This window comes from Lepus europaeus, chromosome 14, assembly GCF_033115175.1.
Source record: "Lepus europaeus isolate LE1 chromosome 14, mLepTim1.pri, whole genome shotgun sequence".
Lineage (NCBI taxonomy): Eukaryota > Metazoa > Chordata > Mammalia > Lagomorpha > Leporidae > Lepus > Lepus europaeus.
This window is the reverse complement of record NC_084840.1, coordinates 46,453,407-46,470,853: the sequence shown is the minus strand read 5'-3', so window position 1 is coordinate 46,470,853 and position 17,447 is coordinate 46,453,407. Positions and strand designations below refer to the sequence as shown.

The 17,447-nt window shown below is 42.0% G+C and overlaps 1 protein-coding gene across 4 annotated transcripts in view; it reads left to right on the top strand.

Moving 5' to 3' along the window:
• The window catches only part of NEBL (nebulette), a 401,382-nt gene that overhangs the window by 367,450 nt on the left and 16,485 nt on the right, over positions 1-17,447 (top strand). Inside the window, exons 20-26 of one of the 4 annotated variants that reach the window (XM_062210543.1) lie at positions 285-377; positions 1,677-1,769; positions 3,350-3,442; positions 4,627-4,731; positions 5,736-5,907; positions 8,180-8,272; positions 9,507-9,656. In XM_062210543.1, the coding sequence (XP_062066527.1) occupies positions 285-377; positions 1,677-1,769; positions 3,350-3,442; positions 4,627-4,731; positions 5,736-5,907; positions 8,180-8,272; positions 9,507-9,656 (799 nt within the window). The remainder of the gene's footprint in view (positions 1-284; positions 378-1,676; positions 1,770-3,349; positions 3,443-4,626; positions 4,732-5,735; positions 5,908-8,179; positions 8,273-9,506; positions 9,657-17,447) is intronic. The other 3 variants (XM_062210544.1, XM_062210545.1, XM_062210546.1) reach the window with 3 other exon arrangements.

Sequence of the window (17,447 nt, the reverse complement as noted above, 5' to 3'; positions counted from 1 at the left end):
TGTTCCTACTGATAAGATCAAATTCAAAGAGGCCACCAATAAGTAATACAATTCTAAGAATAAAGTGAAAGCTATGAATTACAGCATTTGATGAGAAGGAGCTCAGAGACTGGTATCCCTGGAAAGATGAAATCTATGAGCAGTACATATCCTACTATAAAATCCCAAGGCAGGTTTTATAATGAGTGGTCTGTAGCCACGTGACATTGCTTTTTGTCTGTTCTGATATGTGAGTACACATTTATGTCCCATAACCCCAACATGTCTTGCACCCTATCTTGCAGCTTCAATATAAAGAGCAGAACTACAAGGCCACTCCAGTCAGCATGACCCCAGAAATGGAGAGAGTGAGGAAGAACCAGGAGCAGCTGAGTGCGGCAAGTTGCTTCTGTTTTTTTTAATGTTCTGTCAAACGTCACATGCTTTTATTTTTAAAAAATGCTCTGTCAAGATCTTTCCACTTCTACCTATTTGGATTTTCCTGTCTATGTTCAGTTGCACATGAACTATAGCCCTTTCACTTGAGTCCAGGCTGTTTGGAACTGGGTTGCTGTAACGTAGTCATGTTGGTCTATTCAAGAGTTCTTTATTAAACACTCGAATATTTTGGGTACCATCATCTGGTCACTGGGATATAATGATGGATAACGCTGACTGTCTTTCCCCATGGGCCTCATGGTTTGTTGTTAACAATACATCCAATTAGGAATATGGAAAGCAACGGGGTCTATTGTCAATCAGAGTTGGGGGGAAATAACATCTATTGAAATAGAGCAAGAGGAGAACTGGCTAGATTGACATTCTAGTGTCAGGCCATGGAGCCTCACAAATAAAATGCGAAGCATCAATCGTTCGGTAATCTGTTGCTAGTAAAGAAGCAATAGTTGACAATTATGAGGCACCGCTACTCTGCCGCACTCTGTGTTCATGTTTTTTGTGAACCTGTGGGTTGAGCACTACTCATTTACTCTTCTGATTGGTAGAAGTGGGAAAAACTGGGTCCTGAGGTCAAAGGAAATGCCAGGGACCCAGGGCTGCTCAAGGCAGAGCTGGGATTTGAACCCAGGCCTCCTGGAAATCAGAAATCCCTGTCAAGGTGCCCCCCAAGAAGTGATGTTTCTGACTTTGTGATCCTTTTAGGGAACTTTTACTAATATAAGCAGTGGCCACCTTCTGCCAAAACAGACCATTTTGAAAGACTAAAATTTCAGAGGAAATTCTCTCAAATGGAGAATATCTGACTCAACACAGTTTGTCCTGATATCCCTGGGCGGTGGCGGGAATCAGAGATCTTTGGCATCTATTCGGGTGGAAACCCAGAGTTGGAATGAGAGTCAAAAGCCTTCCCAGGCTGCTCCATTACCTTCAGTTGAGTCCTTTGGCCTGACTTTGTTCCAGTGTCTCTTAAAGCATGCTTCTTTGTATTTCCATTTCTTCTCTTTGTGGGATTTGCACTTGGATTTGACATTGAGCAGCGAAGTCTTCCTTGAAGACTCCTTTTTAAGCAGTACAGCCAACACTTTGTTGCTGTACATCAGACCAATGGGAACCTGGGTGTGGATAGGAACAGAAAGGTTGATGCAGATCCACTGTGCAGGCTGTGTGTAAAGAGACAGGGTTAAGTTTGAGGCTCATCCTCTGGGGTATCTGTTAAAATTCTTGTTTTCCCTCGGTAGGTGAAATACAAAGGAGAGATCAAGCAGGCGACTGCAATTTCTGACCCCCCGGAGCTGAAGAGAGTGAAAGAAAACCAGAAGAACATCAGCAATGTGGGATGCCTCTACTGCTTTTCTCTTATGACATGTTACTGAAGGGCTCACGTTTAGAACGTGTTCATGACTTTGAGCTCATAGTCTGTCCTCCACTGGCTTATGATGTGTTGGAAAGCTTCCTGGGTCTTAGGTGGGGGTACAGTCAGGGCTCCTCCCCGCAGGGTTCCCAGGGACATTTCAGTGTCGTAGGATATTGTGGGATCCCTTAGCTTATCTTCCTGCTGAGTGTTGCTGGGATTCCCCACAGGGAAGCGGTGATAGCGTTGGCATCTTGGCGTGCAAACAGGCTTCCCCACATCCTTTTCTCCCTGTGTGTTTTCTTGTTCTCCATCCTCCCCCAGTCCTACCTCTCAGCTCCAGCGATAATGACTCTATTTGGGGACAGTGTTCTGAGAGAAGTGATAAGGTGCGCATGACTGACTAGGTCATATAGGGCAGGGCCAATTTAGGGACACTTGATTAGGGGCTGGCAGTTTTTACTTAGACACTAACTGGTAGCCTGCTCTGATTCCCTTTTGTTTCTATAATCCAGGAGGCAATTCACAGTGAGAACCCTTTCCTGAAGTCATTAACATATAGATTGGGTCCTTTGGAACAGGAAATTTGGAAATCTATTACGTCTAAAGCAAGTGTTTATTCTCTAAACCCTTAAAGCCATTTGAACAGTTTATAAGGTCCAGGCAGGTTATCACTTGGTCCTTCTCGTCACAGCTTCTCTTTGGAGAAGTTGGATGTTCATTTATGGATGTAGATATAGAGTCACACTGGACATGTGGCTCACAAAGGAGCGTGGCTATGGGACAGAGGAATAGAGTAGTGGGAAGTGTGCTGGCCTTTTTATGGATGACCATGGGCTTCTGTGTCAAAGTTGCCTCTCAAAGCTCCTCCACAGTCAATTCCTAAGCAGTCACAAGGGTGTGATGCCATTCTGTATGGGCATTAGTACCTTTAAGTAGTATTCGCAAAGCGTTTCTTCTCATATTCCTTTGTGACCTAACACTCACTCTAGCTTTATCGATGGTGCCCTTATATCCGAGTAGATCCACAGTGATACACACCACACACAGCTGTGGGATGAAACGAACCATGTTGCCTTAAGATGCAGGCATTTTGAATGTGACTAGCCCTCTGAAAATGTTCTCTTTAGTCATAGTTCCGCTTCCTCAGCTCTTCTTTTTTTTAAGATTTATTTTATTTATTTGAAAGTCAGAATTAGAGAGAGAGAGAGGTCTTCAATCGGTTAGTTCACTCCCCAAATGACCACGACAGCTATGGCTGGGCCAGGCCAAAGCCACGAGCCAGGAGCTTCATCCAGTTCTCCCACATGGGTGCTGGGGCCCAGGCACTTGTACCATCTTTCTGTGCTTTCCCAGGCTCATTAGCAGGCAGCTGCATTGGAAGTGGAGCAGCTGGGATTTGAATCAGTACCCATATGGGATGCCAGTGTCACAGGCAGTGGCTTAATGCATTGTACCACAATGCCAGCCCCTCTGGCTAACTCTAAAATAAATACTATGAGACTCTTCTTTAGTTGAATTGATTCACAGTGCTCTATCTTTTCTTCTCTGCCATGCCAGGTTTATTATAAAGGTCAGCTGGGCAGAGCTACTGCTTTAAGTGTAACTCCCGAAATGGAGAGGGTAAAGAAGAATCAAGAAAACATCAGCTCGGCAAGTGGTTTAATTCATTTTGGACTACCACAAAAAATGTGTCCTTTTTTATTCACTTGTAGTTCCAGTTTTTCTTGTAACAATAAAGTTGATTTTCAGGAACCATTTGTGAGGTTTCTCATGAGTCCAAGCTTATTTTAGATGACTCCCAAAAGCTGCCACTATAGAAATTGACAGTGTCCTGCTATGCCCAGATGTGGCTGACAGTTAAAGTTTACTTTTGAATGATCGTTTGTTCACTTAGACAATAATTCATGTTATTTCTACCAGTGTTTTTGAGAGTGATAAAGTCTTTGATGTGCAAGCTGAACAAATTGCTATTTTACTGATAAATTATATTGAGCGTGGGTTGTGGGTTATTAATCCTCTCTACCAAACTAAATGGGAAATGAGTCATTAATCCAAAGTAAGGACTTATAAGAAAAAACACATCCAGGTACATCTAATACAGAACTTAGGTGCTTATGGAAGCGTCATGGTGCACATCTGTTTGGTGTTTGGATAATAAGCTTCAGCGCAGGGCTTCCCTTCTGAATTGCACACATGCTCTCAGGTCTGTGGTCAGTGCTATCCTAAGCTTACACGTAACCAGCTCAGCCAGTCAGCTGTCAGGAAGACAGCCCAGTTTCCAGCTCGCCTTGAGGAGCTCTGGGCCAGGGCATCATCATTTAGGCTTCAGAGTCGACAGCTGTCCAGTAGCATTTCTGTCCAGAGATACTGAATGCGTTCAATCTAAGTTACCTTTAATCTGTGGCTACTTAGAAGAAAAACTGGATTTGTTTTTGGTTGTTCATGGTTCTCTGAAGAGGGAAGAAACAAAAGGAAATGAAGGGTAACCTCCAACATAGTTAAGGCAGGAAATGGAGACATTTAGATACAGAGAATAGATTTGGGTTCTGTTTAGTTTTGGATTTTCCCTGTTTAAGCATGAAACCCGATTTTGCTGAGCGCACTGTTGTTGAATAATTTGTCTCTCACATACTAGTTTTCAGGAGAGATTTAGGTCATTTTTCTAATAGCTTGTAAAGGAGATTCTTTGAGAGTCAAACTTTAGGTTGCAATTCTGGGACAAAATGTAATTCACTGAAAAAGCTATCTGGGGAATAGTTTTCAGTGTTTCCTACATTTCCCTTCTTTTGGAAAGCTTAAAAAAATGATTGTCATGTCTGTTATTCATTCTGCAGGTAAAATACACCCAGGATCGTAAACAGATGAAAGGTAGACCAAGTCTGATTTTAGATACACCTGGTCTGAGACATGTGAAAGAAGCCCAGAGCCATATCTCCATGGTAGGGTACAGCCACGTTGTTCTTCTCATGGCTAAAGCACACTAAGGAACGACACAATCCCGTGTGCCGGCAGCATCTGCTCGCTCTTAATCTGGATGACTAACAAAGCATGGATATGTGGATGGACCCGTCTTCTGGGGGTGGGGGTTTGCTAATCACACTGAAATGTCATGAAAATACTTAGTCTAATAAAAATAATTTTTCTCAGAGGCTTTTTTTGGTGTGTGCTTATTTCTAACCAGAGTGCTACATACGGATTTTGTGTAAAACTTTTGCTTAAACTTCTTTTCAGTTCATTTGAAGATGGAGTTTGGTTGTGTTTGCATGTATAAATGATGTGAAAGAAAATATGTTTTCTAAAAACAGTTTTATGAGGTATATTTAACCTACCATAAACTTAATTTATTTAAGGTATTCAGTTCAATGGTTGCTAGTATAATTTACAGAGCTCTACAACTGTCACACCAACTCAATTTCAGAACATGAAAAAAATGTGTGTTTTGAAACATGTTTACATGTTTTTGTAATTAACCACAAAGTTATATGTCTCTCATCCGTAACTCTCAACCTTATTGTAAATAATACTGTTTTCTGCATAAGTGTGTGGAAATAGCTAATCACTTTATTACATGTTGAACTGTTTAAGATAGGGAACTATTTTTCAGTTAAATTAGTATACTTTAGGAAGTAGCTAGAATTTTACACTTGATCTTAGCCAAAAGGCCGAGAAGCGATAGTAGTAGCTAGAATTTTAAAACACACTTTAAAACTTTTCATTAATATAAGTTTATATGTTGTTTAAAAACATACTAACCTCAGGGATCAATTATATGATATGAAAATATCAGCACTGGATTCCAGCACTGTTTTCAGAGTAATTGGAAAAGACACACGTATGTCGAAAATAATCCAGAATTAACTAATACAGTGACACCTGCCATTTTCTTGGAAGTTTGTGAGATAGAAAATTTCCTTTTGAGTTGATGTTGATTTTTCTTTTCCAGGTGAAATATCATGAAGACTTTGAAAAGACAAAGGGAAGGGGCTTCACTCCTGTGGTGGATGACCCCGTGACAGAGCGGGTGAGGAAGAACACGCAGGTGGTCAGTGACGCTGCCTACAAAGGTGTTCACCCGCACGTGGTGGAGATGGACAGGAGACCTGGGATCATCGTGGGTAAGCTCATGCTCCAGCGCCTATGCTTGCTCAGGCCTAGAGTCAGCATCCTTGTTCCTCTGACTCCTTCTCGGATGTGGGTGTGCTGCCAGACTTAAGTGGACAGCAGGCAGAGTGTTATTTTTGTACCATGTTGAATGGGAGTCACCAGATATGGTGGCAGATCCTTTCTCTTAATGGAAGTTGTCTGTCTTCAGTGGCTTTCAGGTGTTAAAAATGTTCCTACTCGTTAAAGAAGCTGCCCCAGACATGGGTGATCACAGTGGTTGAACAATTATTTTGTTTCCTCTTAGCTCATGTACTTGATTAAAGTGTTATACTTAGACATTGGATGCAGGGGTGATAGTGATAACCACGTCCGTGCTCAGGTCCTGTTACCACAGGCAGACATGCTGGACAGATTCCGAGGGTATTGTGTAGTATGACTCTCTTATGTTTTTCTGTATGTTATTTCTGAGCTGGGGTAATTGAGAGCCATAATTTAGAGAGGAACCGTCTCTCTCTGCTCTCTGTTGCTTATAAATCAGGCAGGGGACATGCCAGGAGGAGAGTGTTGAATGTGGCTGAGACAATAGAATAGATCAGACGACAGAATACAGTAGGGCTAGAAGGAAAGTTACTGCTTTTTACATAAATACCAACAACTCTTATGACTTTTGTCCCCAGCAGAGAAGTTAGCCTTTGAGCTTTTAAAGCTGGTCCAGTTATGTAGCTCAGTTTTTTGTAACCAAAGTATATGTCTTTTAGTAATTTTAGGGTTGGATTTTCTTTATCTTCAGTAAGGGCCTACTTTGTGGTAGTAGTGTTAGGTAGGGAAAGTTTGTACCTCTCAAGGTGCACCCTAGTAAAAAATGGGGCACTAAAGCCAAGGCACTGTGTTGGATGGTTACTAAGATGACTCCTAGAGTGTTTTCCAAGGTATGATTCCAAACATGTTTGTAGGCAGTGGATAGCTTTGCTGATCTCCCCTGAAGCTTCAATGAGTTAGGCTGTAACTGGCCTATGGTAAGCACTACATAATGTTAATTAAAAAGAACCACAAATCTCCCAGACCAGTTTACTCATTAATTATTTCCATTCAGCTTTCTTTCTGCCATATGTCTAGCACTTTTCTGATGAATGTATCTTTTTTTTTTAATTATTTATTTGAGAGACAGAGTTATGGACAGAGAGAGGGAGAGACAGAGAGAGAAGAGGTCTTCTATCCTCTGGTTCATTCTCCAAGTGGCCACAACGGACAGAGCTGAGCAGATCCAAAACCAAGAGCCAAGGGCTTTTTCTGGGTCTCTCTTATGGGTGCAGGAACCCAAGCACTTGGGCCATCTTCCACGAACCTGCACCCATATAGGATGCCAGTGCTGTGGGCCAGAAGCTTAGCCTACTACACCACCGTGCTGGCGCCAGTGAATGTATCTTTCATGCCTTAGTTTGCACTCATAGACTCAAAATGAAAACCAGAGGCCAGCGCTGTGGCGCAGCAGGTTAAAGCCCTGGCCTGAAGTGCTGGCATCCCATATGGGTGCCGGTTCTAGTCCCAGCTGCTCCTCTTCCAATCCAGCTCTCTACTATGGCCTGGTAAAGCAGTAAAAGATGGCCCAAGTCCTTGGGCCCCTGCACCCGGAAGAAGCTCCTGGCTCCTGACTTCAGATCAGCTCAGCTCCAGCCATTGCCACCGTCTGGGGAGTGAACCAGCAGATGGAGGACCTCTATCTCTCTGCCTCTGCCTCTCTCTGTAACTCTATCAAATAAATAAAATAAATCTTTAAAAAAAAAAAAAACAAAGTGAAAACCAGCCTTGCCACTTGCCTACATTTCAAATATGTTCTTCCAGGGAGAGAAGATTTACGTGTTTTAAACAAAAACATCTCATCCATTTTCCGTGAGTGACTCCCATGTCTTTCATCAGGGACTTCAAATATTTTGCTTCTTTCTGTGGGGGGAGAGCAGGAGTGCCATGGGAGTTCAGGGGATGCCCTGGGCACCGCATAGAGTTGCCCTCTGGGCACCTGCATTGTGTGATATTGCTGGTGCATCAGCAAGGTGACCGGTGAAGAAGTCAGGCTACTGAATTAGATTACAGGAGTGTCTTCACAGATGCTTCTGAAAGCAAGTGAATATTCTCTGGTTCTCCTCTGAGGCCTGTAGCACAGCGGGTTTGCTGAGTGCCCCTTTGCATTTCACATACCTTCCTTCCAGGCTTTTGCTTGATTCACTCTGGTGCTGGCTTTTAAACATTCCTCCTTGTTTGTTGATTTCTTCCTGTCGGTAAAAGACCTCAAAGTTTGGCGCACAGATCCTGGCTCCATCTTCGACATTGACCCCCTGGAGGACAATATCCAGTCTAGAAGTCTCCACATGCTGTCTGGTATTGCTTGCATTTTGAGTTCCTCCCCACTGATGAGGTTTTGTCCTGAAAGAGAAGCTGCTGTGAACTGTAGATTCATTGTACCAACTGTGCAATGTAAATTTCAAAGTTGAGAATTCGAAACACTGAAAAAGTGCCATGCTGCTTTAAAGCACTATTAATCATGTATGAAAACAAGACTTGCAAAAGGGCTTTTTAAGAAATCCTAAAGTAGTTTGTCCTACATTCATTTTAAAAAGTCGTCTCCAGCTTACATGTGGTTTTTTATTAACAAATATGATTTGATGGACTTTCTGGGTTTATAATACAGTTATTTGGATTGCTGAGACATAAAGGGTTTTGTTTCATGAAATAGACTTGCTACAAAATTTAAGAGTAAATCCAAAGAATTATGCATAGAATTATGTAGAAGTTTTCTGTGTAGTATCATAAATATCTTAAAATAAAATAGGGGTTTAAGTATCCTTAAAATGTATCTGAGTTTTTATATAGGGCAAAATGAGTAGTATACATAGAAAGCTTATTTGAGTTTTTAACTTAGAGTGCATGTTTATAGTGAAAGGCAAAAAATGAATGGTTTAGATAGAGTGACAGCATGATTTAACATTTCAGACTTTCAGATCGTGTTGATCCAACACAATCAGTAAAAGCTTTAACAGCTCTGCAGTTATTTTAAACAATCCAAATACTATAGATTCATATCATGTCGTATCATTTAGATCTTGCACCTCCTCCTGATTTCTACCGTATATTTAACTATCGGTGTTAATCAGATTGAATGCCCAAGGCACAATGGGGACTCTAATACTTTTATTGTTAATTTAATCTGCATACTTAGTCAAACCGTGTCATTTAATTTTCTGAAACGAAAGAAAAGGCAACAAATCCTGTGTACCTACTGATGCTTGAAAGCAGTCAAATAGAAGCAAATGTTTTCTAGAAATCTACTGGTTTGTCAGTGTTTTCTTAGTTTTTGTCAATTTCTCATCCCCCATCTCTCCTTTAAAATCTAGATTTTTAAATGAGTTTAAATAGTCTCTAGGTTATTTGTGGAGTTGATGTAATACATGCTGAAGTTAGAGAATAGATGACTAGAAGAATCTGATAATGAAGGGGATTTTGACTATTATTTAGTTAGGAAGTATTTCCTTTCCCCGTTAAGCTTTTGAGTAATTGTTGTTGTTGTTTTTCAAGTCACTTAAACTCAAATATGAATATTTTCCCTCCGATATAGAAAAGGCAAGTCACTATAGGAGACAGCGGTCTCGGTCTCATTCCAGCAGTACTTTTGGTACAGGTCTGGGGGATGACAAGTCAGAAATCTCCGAGATTTATCCTAGCTTTTCGTGCAGCAGTGAGCTCACAAGACCATCTGATGACGGAGGTACCAGTCATTAACCACTTACCAAGAAAAGTCATTCATTTTTGGAATGTGTCACCAGAGTATCTTTAACGCATTCTCCACTTTTGCACAAACATTTAGGTTGGGTGTTTTTGACACTTTAATATAAACTTTAGAAAGTTGAGTGCTTTTGTTAAAATTACTAATTTGCATTTTTGCATGCTATTGTTTTTCCTGTCTTACTTCATCATGATCACTGTAACTGGATCTGTAATGACAAGAGTCTTGACATTTGCTACACTGTGTCTGTTTCACAGCCATTGGGTGTGATGGATACATCCAGTCATGATTTCTATCTGATTTCCATTAAGGGAACAAAATCAATCTTACAGTAATATCAAAGTGGCTAGATGTTACTATGAATTGATGTGTGTTTAAATATTGGTACAAATTTTCTGGCAGAGTTAGAGCTTGCCAAAAATAAATTGGATATACTACCTGGGATATGAGAAGTTTTTTTTTTTTTTAAATGGAAAATATATCAGTATTGGAAATAATCTTTCTCCATTTTATATTCTCATCTTTTTTCGATACCTTTGCCTGTTTCCAGCATGCCTACCCAGCTGGTTTGATTTAGAACTTGTATAGACTTTTTTAGGATGCTTAACTAATCCTACTGATAAAGCAGTTATTAAAGGTTAAGAGCCCAGGGTTGCCCTTTCCCATTGTAGACACCGTTTGTGCAGTGGAGAAGGGGAGAGCAATGGAGTGTACAAGAATGCAGAGAATCCAGGATTTCCTTTTCAACCACACGGGTCATATTGCCGAATCCCAAAGGCAGGAGATTTTGAGGCTGAGCAAGTTAGCACCGAGGGGAAAAGAAGTAATGTGATTGAGGTCACAAGGGAACTATGAAAACTCTTGTAACTGTGTTATTAGGTTTTTTGCATTCATTACAATAAAACACTAATGAGAAAATTATACCCTGCACATCTTGAATTATAAAATCAAAAAGGCCTTAGCTCTAGTAGAAAGTTTTTAATGGCCTCCTTGATCTATAATTGTAAATAGGTATAAACTAATTTTGCTTTGTCATAGATTAAAATACACACAAGGAAATCAGTTTGTGGTTTGCTATCTAAAGGTTCATATCTGGTTTGCTAAGAAAAGATTCAGTAACTTCCTGATTGCCAGATACAAACTCTTTTTGATTTGTGTTGGGACTTGGGGTTGCTGATTTCTTCCTTCAGTGTCCTTCACACTTTTTGGAAATACTGAAAAATGTTGATGCTTAATAAAATAAATAAAAGCCAATGCAAATGCAAGAACTAATTTTGATAAACTTTATTTAATGTTACTTAGTTTAGTGTTCTAGAGTTGATGTCTTTCCCAAATTCAATATACCATAGAGCCCTTCAGCCCCAGTGCCTTTTTACTTGATGTCTGTGCAACACCAACACAGCACTCATTGATTTGTTCACCAAATATTTATTAAGTGCTCTTGTGCACCTGCCAAGAGTTTGTAACTGGTAGTTCCTATAGTATTGGGCCAAGGAATACGACTCCATTGCAAGGGGTTTGAAGTATGGTGGGGAATACTAAGAGCAAGCAGATCCTTACACAAGTAATATAGGATTCTGGACAGAGTCAGTGCTAGGAGGTGATGGAATGGGGAATACAGGGTATACAGCAGGAAGTTCCATGTGGCCTGCTTGAGCTGACATGTGAATGCTAATGGAAGAAGCATTCGCTATCTATACCTTCTTCACTTGAGAGAAGATAGAGATAACTGTTCTTGGATTTATAATAGAATTTGAGAAACACATGGTTAAGAAGTAATAATGACATTCTTTCAGATGGTAGAGTTTGGGGCTGTGTGGAAGGTGAAGTTCTGGCAAGCAGAGGTGACTCAGGGATTCAGGTCATACCTGATAAGAATGGACTCCTTGGGAGCATTTTTAAACTTCTGTCATTCTTAGGCACTTGCATGAGGCAGAGATGCTCTGTCTTTAGGGATGTTCCCTACTTTTGAAAGTAGATATTGAGATACGAGGCAAATGTTAAGAAGTACCAATAAGTTTGATAATGCAAACACAAGTGATAATTTATCCACAAGATATTGGTGTTAAGTAGAGAAGACTTCAGGGTATGCGGAAATGCACTCCTGATTTCATTGAAGTGAAGCAAAGTGCGTGCTACCAAGTGGCACCTTGTACCCATGTTCAAATGGTTAGTGACATCTCACACTTACAGGCTCAAAACCACCTCCTCCACCCCATCCCCCCCCCCCCAAATCTGTTCCTTCCTGCAACTTTCCATGTCGAAGTCTATGGGGTTACACTCAGCGTGTCTCTTACTCACACTCACATCCCATCCATTCGCAAATCTTGTCAATTCTGCTGTGACAAAAATGTCCAGAACCCCACTCGGATCCCTCCTGCTGCTGGGGCCACCCTGGTTTCCACTGCTGCTGCTCTCTTACCTGGGTGGTCACGGTCCCTCCTGCCCCTCCCTGCCCTCCCAACCCCTGCCTTGGTCTGTCCTGGAATTTCATTCTGAAATGGCTCAGAGGTCCTCACAGGATTTGGGGCCTCCCTGCCACCTCTTTCTCAGTACGCTCCTCCTCTTCTGCCAGCGGGTCCCCTTGCCTTTCTCAGACTTCCCAACAAAGCATGCACCCAGCGAACACGCTGTCTCCTCTCCTGGGAATATCCCCACCCCAGGTACTTGCTGCTCGGCCCTGTTGTCTCCGTGGTTCTGGCTGGATGACACTGCTTCAGAGAGACCCTGTCTGTCAGACATAGCATGGCTCTTCCCACACTGGGTGCCTTTCTCTTGTTTGTTTTTCCTTCCCAGTCGCTGTGATAGATGTTGGTTTGTTGATTTGCTTTTCCACTTGTGTCTTGCTAGACTGTTAGTCCTGTGAGAGCAGGGGTAGTGACTCCTTGCTCACTGTTGTGTCTCCAGCCCTTAGATTTGCTCTCAGCAAATATTTGGTGAAGGATTGAAATGGCAGAATTAACATTTTTTTCTTTTTTTTATTCTTTTTTTTTTTTTTTGACAGGCAGAGTGGACAATGAGAGAGAGAGACAGAGAGAAAGGTCTTCCTTTTTGCCGTTGGTTCACCCTCCAATGGCCGCCGCGGCCAGCGCACTGCGGCTGGCGCACCGCGCTGATCCGAAGCCAGGAGCCAGGTGCTTCTCCTGGTCTCCCATGCGGGTGCAGGGCCCAAGCACTTGGGCCATCCTCCACTGCACTCCCTGGCCAGAGCAGAGAGCTGGCCTGGAAGAGGGGCAACCGGGACAGAATCTGGCGCCCCAACCGGGACTAGAACCCAGTGTGCCAGCGCCGCTAGGCAGAGGATTAGCCTATTGAGCTGCGGCACCAGCCAGAATTAACATTTAAAAGACTAGTTATTAATTTTGTGTAAATTAAAGTTCTATTGTGAAATCAGTTTCAAGGAAATCTTTACGTTCTTGTTGGGGTGATGTTTTGATACGTGTCCATGACATGAAAGCGTAGCTGACAAGAAAGTGAAAAGTGGAAACATTCCCAGTGGTTTGGTTTGTTTTTCTGCTGGGAAGGGAAGCAACAGTATCCGTGGCTTCTCGGTGGCTTTGAAATCCTGGGTCCTCTTTGAAATGCTTGCTCTGCTGGGCGTGGGTAAGGAGGTGCAGATTGACTCTGTAGAAAGAGGTTTGTGGTGATGACAGCTGCTTGATGACACTCCTCAGTGTCTTTAGCAGTGACAGTCCATCACATGCATTCGTTTAAACTGAGAAAAAAATTAGAGCAGTACTTAGTAGGAGTGAGATGAAAAAAAGAAGCAATGTCCTTACCGGTTTAGAAATGCTGTAGTTCTTTCCAATTGTGCTGAATCCTCTAGGTTAAAAGTCCATGATAAAATGTGACCTGCCCCTTAGTGACATTTGTCCAGTGTCCTTCCGCCTTGGTTCTTGAGGCGGCCATTTAGCTGCCTTAGCCTCTGAGTTCACCTGGGTAACATAAAGAGTGTAGAACGAGCAGCTGTCTGAGATGCATTCGGTTTTCTAAGCGAAGTGCCATAAACTTAAGTAAGCGTTCCCCTGCTCTTCCTCCTATGTTTGAGAAGATGAGTGTTCTAAATCCATCCTGATTTACTTTATGGATTAAGTGGCTGAGCAGTTGGGAGAGTCACGGTTTCAGAATCCATGTGAGTGAGAGGAAACGCTGGTTGTGGGGACAGAGGTCGAAGCAGCCAGCTCATTTCTGTGAGGCAAAGGTACACTGTTTTCCTCCCTCACATTTGGTTTTCATGAGCATTAACATGTAAGCCTTCTCCTCTATGTTCTTATCATGGTTTTAGTTATGTGTGTTTCGTGATATTTTGCCATCTTGCTTTGATTGCTGACTATCTCCATCTACTGATTGATGATGTAGGGCTTTCTTTTCCATCTACTTTCCGATGTATTAAGTTACCAGGGTTTTTGTTTTATATCTCTGCTGTGTTACTTTGATTCAGTAGCAGGTTTTTATTTGAACTTCATCCAATTTTGTTTTGATCTTTGAATAATACTATTTTAAATGATCTTTGTAGCCTTTTTGGTATTAGATTAGTTTAACTTGGTTTTCAGTTGACACACAGTTCCTTTAGTGGCAGTAGTCCTGCTGCTGGCTTCTGTCCATTGCACTGTGAGATTTGCTTTGGTCTTTGTGCTCATCCTCAGCTCAGTTGGCTGCAATAAGGATCTACCTCCTGGCACTTCTCTTTACTTTTCTGTACCTTGCAGGTTTCTGTCCCTGCGTGCATTTTTACATATTTGCCATCTCACTCTATGTCCACTCTCCTCAGGCTGCCCTTGTGCTGTTTTGTGGCAGGTGTTTTACGTGCTTCAATTTTCCTCTGGAGCATGAGAGGGTCTGGGGGTGTGATGGGGAAAGAAGGACAGATGCACCTTTCGAAGTAGGCATTTTCAGTTTTCTGTCCTGGTGAACGTTTCCATTTTGCTGTGGAAGAATCTTACTGGAACAGCCTATCCCTGCCTTAACTGAGAGGTCTATGGCAGTTCAACCCACAATAGCAGGGCTATGCATGTCATTCCATGTTGTGTGTCTTCAAAGGGGGCATGGTTGCAAGAGATGCTGCAGCACGTTCTGGAACTCTCAGTATATTGTTCATAGCATGCCAGGAGGCAGTCACGTCAATTGCTATGGTATTTTACTGGCACCCACAACTCCATCCATTTGTTCAGCAAACAGTTATCAAGTATTATCCTTATATGTGAGACTCTGGGAGCATAAAAAGTGTAGTTATTCTCTTCAAAAAAAAAAAACCACTCCATTGGGCAAACTAGATGCATGAAACCATTATGCTCAGGAAGACATTATGATGGAGTATTGCACTGGGTCACAGTCAGCCAGGTAGAGGAATGGGAAAAGAGTGCTTTAGGTGGAAAAACAGCCAATGACAGAACATGACATATGGGGAACTTGGTGTAGTTTGGCTCATCTGGAGCCCAGGGTTGTGTCTAAGGAGATGGACTGAAGAAGAGCCCAGAGCCAAAGTGTGGGCAGTGCTGCAGACAGGCTTCAATGGGTGTTATCCCAGCTTTTTTGCCTTGGATGTTACCTGCAGGAGAATTAGACTCATTAGAGGGCCAATTACCTATGCTTGTAGCTAAGTCGAGTCACTTCCTGGAGATTTGATCCACCCTGGGGACTTCTCTAAGAATCTAGGCTGCATTGGATCATGTCCATTCTACCAAGAGAACTGACTCTGGGCATCATGAGACCAGAAGGCCTTCTTAGCAGTCCTGTAGAGAGGAGAGACTAATCATATAGACACAGCTTTGTGGGTTTTTCTTTCTCACATCATGGCCTCTATTATTGGTGGCATTAGTCCTTTATTTAGAAGAGCAGAAACACCCACATGAAGCACCTTTTAACCCCAGGTACAATATTTCTTTGCTTGATGTCTAATGGGCATCTCAAATCCTATGTCTGAAACCAAAATCTCATTTCGGACCTTTGCCATCAGAACACACGCACCTATTCTCATCTTTGTGTTCACCATCTCAGCTGATGACACCATCATTCACCTGAACACTTGGGCAAAAGGCTTGTAAGTATCCTTATCACTTTTCTTGCCTTCAGGCTTCACATCTGACTTGTCTGTTGGTCCGGAGGCTCTGACTTCACAATGTATCTGTCCCCAAACCTGCCGCTTCTCACTGTTTAGATAGCCTTAGTGAATTGCCATCATATCTCAGTGAGGCTGCAGAAATAGGCCCCTGGTTTTTATAATTTCATTCCTGCACTCACTGGTCTGGTCTCCATCCAGCTGCCAGAGAGAGCCATTGAAATGCTATGGCTGATCTGATGTCATGCTTGTTCCAGATATTCAAATGGCTTCTGATCACACTTGGACAAGAACCCCAGCTCTGTAGTCTGTGAGGAGTTGTATGACCTGGCTTTGGTAGTGCCTCTGCTTTCATGTTCCACCAGCCTCCATGCTCCAGCCACACAAACCGCCTAGCTGATTGAGTATGCTGTGCGTTCTCCCACCTCGGTTCTTTGTAATCACTGACCTCTTTGCTGGTGTTCTGTGGCCTACTCACTTTCTTAAGATCGCAGAGTAAATGCAAACTGATGAGAAAGACTTTCTTTGACTACTGAACCCACAGAGACCCATAACTCCCTAACCCATTATCCTGTTTTTTTTTTTTTTCCATAGCTCTTTTTACTACCTGACCATTATTCATTAGTTAGCATGTTGTCTGCGTCTTCCTCAAGAATATAGACTCTATTAGGACATAATCTTTTTATCTAATTTGATCTCTATTCTATATCTAGCACCTGTATTACAGTAGTTAATAAATATTGTTGAGGGCTGGCGCCACGGTTCACTAGGCTAATCCTCTGCCTGTGGCGCCGGCACACCGGGTTCTAGTCCTGGTTGGGGCACCGGATTCTGTCCCGGTTGCTCTTCTTCCAGGCCAGCTCTCTGCTGTGGCCCAGGTAGGCAGTGGAGGATGGCCAAGTGCTTGGGCCCTGCACCCGCATGGGAGACCAGGAGAAGGTACCTGGTTCCTGGCTTCGGATCGGCGCAGTGCGCTGGCCATGGCGGCCATTTGGGGAGTGAACCAACGGAAGGAAGATCTTTCTCTCTGTCTCTCTCTCTCTCTCTGTCTAACTCTGCCTGTCTAAAAAATAAATAAATATTTTTGAGTACAAAAATATTTTGACATTAAAGGTTAACCTGAAGTCTAACCAAGCAGTTCTACTACATATGTTAAATATGTAACACTTGGCATTGGTCTTTATTAGTCTAATTAAAGCTAATTTGATTCAAGGGTAACAGTACAATAATAATCATTCTAGTTTTTCTTTTAAAAAGCAGTAATTTAAGATAGATCATTGGAATGGAACATTGTAATTTATGTTTATCACAAAACCTGAGTCAAATTTATGTTTATCATAAAACCTGAGTCAGCTAATGACCTTCCATAACCACTAAGTGAATAAATTATGCCTACATGAACACTTCTGTTCTCATAGGTGTGGTCCTCAAAAAGTCATGGAAAATACATATTGTCAAAAAATTATGCAAGGATTTCTAAAGGACTTTTTGCACCAAAATAAAAATATCTTTTAACCCAATTTTCCATGAACTTTTTGAAGTACTCTGTTGTTAAATACTTATTTCAGTGTTTTTATTTTATTTATGACATCTGTCCCCAGCTGGGTCTCAGTAGATAGAGTGTCCATCAGAATTGAGAATTCATACCTTCTTTAGCATCTACTTCCATCTACTTCTACCTTTATCTACACGAGTTTATTGTTAGGTTATGAACT